Source organism: Melanostigma gelatinosum, assembly GCF_949748355.1.
Source record: "Melanostigma gelatinosum genome assembly, chromosome: 18".
Lineage (NCBI taxonomy): Eukaryota > Metazoa > Chordata > Actinopteri > Perciformes > Zoarcidae > Melanostigma > Melanostigma gelatinosum.
In genome coordinates, this window is record NC_136651.1 from 4,745,797 (window position 1) to 4,751,454 (window position 5,658).

A 5,658-nucleotide genomic window follows, 5' to 3' on the forward strand; every position below is an offset into this window, starting at 1 on the left:
CAATACAAGATGTAAGCAAGATGTAAGTAACAATACTACATCACATTAAGGAGCAGTTTTTGTTTTTTATGCTTATGTGTTGCTAAGAAGACACCCCAGAAGATGGGTCACTCAGGTATAGTTCCATCATTGTTCAAAGTCAAAGAATAACTTCATGATGTTAGTTGTAATGAATAAATATATTTTAAAATAAAGTACATTTCTCTGGCATTTATAGTTTTCTACTGTACCGAAACGTACCGACCCGTGGCTCCACTGTATCGTACCGAACCCAACCGTGAGTTTTGTGAACCGTTGCACCCCTCCAACGGACGCTTCAGCTCTAAATGTTCTTCTCGCCTACGTTACATCACAGTCTACATATTCACCATGACTATTTAAGAAACATCATATCGACACACTTCACTCTCATTCTGAACCATACCAAAACAAAGTGACACAAGCGTATATGAATATTTACCAACTTTTATTTTCTGTGTATTTAAGAGTTCGGTACAACATTCATCTTTTCACAAGAGATTTAACATTTTTGTGGTAAATCAGTTGTTGCTATAACAACAACTTTAACATTGAAATATGAACACGGTATTTATAGCAATCTTTATAGAACTCTATCTAAGAAATCCATTGATAGACAAGGTAAAAACCTTTAAACTCATCAGACAAGGAACGTGTTTTTCTTTTCTCTTCTTAATTCCCCTGTACAGTCTGATTAGATGAGAGGAATTACACATTACATTGAAGTGAAATGAGATGAAGTTGGTTTAACCTTCACAAAGTAATGGGCTGGAAAGAGTAAATGAATGATGTTATATGAACACGTTATGTTCGAAGGCCTCTTAACGTCCTCCCGTGTCTGCATGGTGGAAAAGCCATAGCTGCCTTTTGTTATGAAATGCAGGGGATGGTAATACTCTAGCATGAATGGCAGCTCCTCTGTCAACCACTTGGACCAAATTGTTTGCAAATGTGTCTGCGCACCACAAAATAAAACAAAAAACCAGAAGACATTCATCTTGTACCAATTGAAAATGGCTCCAAACTATCTGGACCTTCTCACAGAGAAGACAATAACAATTCAATTGAAACAATACAATTTCATACTTGCAATAAATTAACATCACGTACACGTTTCACATTTTATTATTCATTTGTTATTGTCATCTGGCAGGTTGTGAAAACAGCCTCGCAGTGGTTTAACAAAAAGTGCAACCGAAGAGCTCCTCCACACCGTCACGTTGTTCTCCGTGGTTTAGTTGATGTCGTGATTCTACTGAAGTGTATTTAGCGATATGGTTTTTCTGGTAAGTTATGACCGAGGAGCAATACATTGATAATGGGTATTTAGTTCAACAATACATTTGTCAAATAGCATGCGGCAACATATCTACAGATTGATGGATGATTACTCAGTCTTCAGATGCGTGTCCTGTGTTATCCATGTCTTTGTCCATTCCTATCTGAAGTCCCAGGACATTTCCATGACAGTGACGAATGCGTTCCGAGTTCATGCCAACTGTCAGATGCATTTCTCCTGTATGTTCGCAGTCTCATCCGTGAAGGTGACATGTATGAGCCGGGTCCTTGCGACACATCAGAAGCTCTTTCGGTGGCTCGCCTGCCGCTCTGTCCCCCTCCCTTTGAGGCCCCTCGACCTCCTGGGGGCCCTGTAACGTCTGTGCGACTGGTGGGCTGGAGCCGCCCTGTGCCCCTGCATGAGATGACCTCGTGGTTCCCTCGGACGGGTGCAAGAAGGTCTGTGAGGTGCTCGCAATTTCCTTCAGCTCTCGCGACACCATCGAGGGAGAGTCTCGTGAGATGATGGAGGAGGAGAAGCGGCCGTCGGCACAGCGGAACTGCCCGCCGTTCCTTCGACCCCGCCCGCCCATTTTGCAGAACAGACACTTTATTTTCTCCATCAGCTTGAGGAACACTGTCTTTCTGAGCAGGATGTAGATCCAAGGGTCTAAGATGGGGTTGACGGAGGCCATGCGGATGGCCAGCAGGTCTTTATTCAACCCGAAAAGCTTTTCTGTCTGGTTTCGGTACAGCTGATTCACAAAGATCCTCAGCTGATAGAAAAGGAGAGAAAGCAGTAGATGAACTTGGGAACTTATTGTTCGGTTCTCACATAAATGAGCATGGAACAACATTTCAAGTGCAGAATCAATTGTGTTTTTGCAAGCCCAAACCTGTCTCCACTTCATTTAGAAGAGCAACAATATTGTTTATATAACATATTCCTACAAGGTTGGCATGGAACGCTCAAATCTAAATAGACACTTGGCTGAATGTAACTGCTGCGTAACCACAGCAGTGTAGAGATGGCAAGAGGCCAGTAGAACCAGTTCTCATCATCATTCATTCTAAGATGCCTTTGGCCACTGAGCTTCCCCAGGGTCCAATCAACAGTCATCATTTAACAAAACCAGAGCCTCAAAAGCCTTCATGTTTGACATTTCTAAAAGGATAGGTTCACCTTTTCCACGTCTAAAACAATGCCCTGCACATTTAAGCTGATTTTGCTTGCTGTTACTGGACCTTTAATAAATTGTCCCTCTCTAACAAGTCCTTGTTCTATGCCAAAACAAATTCCTGGTTTTATGTTAAGTTACTGTGAGAGACTTTTGATCAAAAAAAAACATTGGTGGAAATTTCAACATTGATTTAACTCAGACTGCAGAAGCCTCATACTTCAGCTGAACTTACAACACAGAATGAGGACTATGGGGTTTTTTTTCCAGTCGTGTTCACAGCAAGCAGAAAACGGTTTCAACACAGACTGTGAACCTCTCCTTCAACACAGACTTTGACCCCAAAGATGCAAGAATGCTTGTGTCATTCTGCACTGCACGAGCAAACACCTGCAGAAATCTCACGCTCTCCTCTGATCCTTCGCTCAGGCTGAACATTGAAGTCTGTCGATGAGAGCTAAATGAGCGAACTCGCATGAGAGTGTTCAAATAGCATGTGAGAGTTGCCTAATCTTTTCTAAACCACGTGCTGATGATACATCTTTGTAAATGCTGTTTTTAAACAGCAAACGGAAAGAGTGTGAAGGAATTAACGTGTGCCGTAGATTGTGTCATCTAACCACAGAGATCTTAAACGGAAACACTAAGTTCTGACAGCAAAGTTGAATTAACCATCTCCTGCCTGTTTGTTGTTCTCGTGTATTAACCATGAGGTTAAAACTCTGTTGGTGTTTCGCACAATCTTTATTTTAATTTACATTTGGATTAATTTACATTCCTTTACTTTCTGGCGAATGTATGTATTGGACTGCATTTCCTTTTTTGTTAAACGTCTGTGACATTCCTGCGCGTAAAAACCTGCATGCGCACACAGAGGGTGCAAAGCGCGTCTGGTTCAATTGTACAGATACTCACCACTAGCGGTATGGAGCATATGAGAACCACAGCGGAGGTAGCTATGAGTAGGATCACCATCTGGATCTCCGCTCCAGCTAATCGTCTGAAATTCCGTCTGCGCCTGAGCTCCGCGATGCGCCGGTCCGTCCCCAAAGACGTGCGGCGGATGAACCGCTTGTGCATCAGGATCAGAGCCCCGCACACCATCACGTTGCACATGACAGTGGCCAGCACGATGACTGAATTCACACCCGCGTACATCAAATTAAAAGCAGCGACTGTTGTGTTGTTGTTCTGCCAGTCGATGAAACACCAGGTCTCCGGTTTCTGGCGCGTCACCTTCCCGAACCCCAAACTGGGCAGCGCGCAAAACACGATGTTGGAAATGTAAATGGCCAAAAGAGTGAGCGCTGCGAGTTTTTGGTTGACGTACTCGTTGTAGAAATATGCATGGTTTATTGCCAAGTATCTCTCCACTGACATTGCCAACACAATGCTGAGCTGGACCAAGAAGAAGAAGAGCAGGATGAAGCCGGAGTACTGGCACAGCGGATCACCTCCCGGCCATTCGCCCCTCACGTAGGTCGCGATGGTGACAGGACTGGCCAGCAGCGTGCCCAGGAGGTCTGTCACTGCCAGGCCACACACGAGTGTATAAAAAGTCGTTTCCTTTTGTTCCTTTCGTGATATCCGCAGAACCACTATAGCGATGACATTCCCCACCACCCCGAAAATGAACATAATCGACGGAATGGTGGCCTCCGCTGCCATGTTCATACCTGCAGGGACTTCTTTTATTGTTTCACAATGAGAAACAGTTCTCCTCTAACATCCAAAGTAGTAACTTTTCCATTAATGCGCATTCTTCAGGATCTCCAACAAGAAGCAAATCCATCGTTTCCTAATGTCCCTTTTACGCACAGCATTACAACTCAACAATCCGTTGAATTCGTGATGAAAATACGAGCAATCCACAGCATGAAGATGTTTACTCTTGCGGTTTTGGTTTGCAAGCGATGCTGCAGGACTTCACGCTGGTGTCACTCTGAAAACTGACAGGGAAGTTTCCTCCTGGGCCACTGAAGGCAGCTCCTCCTCTGCGTTTCATTTAACCAGTGAGCTGTTTGAGAAAGAGCGCGCCACATGCAGCGGGAGAACAGATGTGTTCGAGGATAGACAGTAGTTTCAATCCCTCACTATCACTGAATTCAACGCCTCGCTCGTCAACTGTCAGATGACAGCAAAGTCAACAAGATCAATCCATTTATTGAGAAGTCTGAATAATGTATGAAAGAAAAGTCAGGCAGAGGTGGAAACTATCTAAAGCTGCATTTACTCACTTGTACATTATGTTTGCATTTGATGCTACTTTATATTGAAATTTCAATCACATGTCAAAAACAGTCTGGAACTAACAGTGCAGCGAAGCTCACTTGTTTAAAGGAAATGTTTTTGAAAAATAAGTGACCTCCTGTACGTACATTATGAATTAATTTTGTCCCTCACACTCACGGAGTTCATCAACATGTAAACACGCGCGTCATCTAAATGTACTTTTTCACTTGTGGTAACAGAACCTCTTAACCACCCTTTCCTGCTTCTAAACACTCCACTGAATCTGCTCGAGACAAACAAAGTTCTCAATGAATTTGAAGTAAAAATCGATCAAAAAGGAAATAAAGTATTTCATTTCAAGTTGCATATACAAACACAACTCTGAGATATGAGCATTGCATCATCTCCAGTGTACGTCTGATATGTTTTAGCATGCGATACCTCACTAGAGTCCAGACATTTATTTGTCAGCTTTCTGTTTTACTTGGAGGCAATCGGATTGTGTGCAACAAAAACAGCTGTAGCATATAAATATCCAAGAGTTTGTATAGGACACGAGTCGGGAAGTTGATATTGTGTTCACTGAATCAAACAAGGAGCAACTAACAAACCAAATTGTTAGTTGTGGCCATTAAACAAAATGTTTTAGAGCAGGATGTTAGCGTTGGTTTCAGAGTGGTGGAGTGATCTGTGGTGAAAGCTTAAAGTGTGTCACGCACTGAACAGTCACCGAAACCTTCAGATGGCACTTCCTCCAACCTCAGGCTACAGCTTGTTTAGGGGAACAAACGTCTCACCACGGAAAAGTTAAAATTCTCCTCATCAATATGTACATTTTAGCATATTACTCCAAAATCATATCGTATGGGAATCATTCTGCGACGTTGGACACCATGTTGAAACATTAAAATCCTTTCACTGCGTGCAGCTCTTCATTATTTTATTGTTTTTG

General features: G+C 42.9%; 1 protein-coding gene across 1 annotated transcript; it reads right to left on the reverse strand.

The window, feature by feature from the left end:
• Positions 1–451: 451 nt before the first annotated feature.
• LOC306792161 (prostaglandin E2 receptor EP4 subtype-like) lies at positions 452–4,403 on the reverse strand. The gene is given in 3 exon segments (XM_079289188.1): positions 452–1,573; positions 1,575–2,072; positions 3,390–4,403. Coding segments are annotated over 3 exon segments (1,311 nt in total). The 5' UTR covers positions 4,149–4,403; the 3' UTR covers positions 452–1,519.
• Between the last annotated feature and the right edge of the window lie 1,255 nt (positions 4,404–5,658).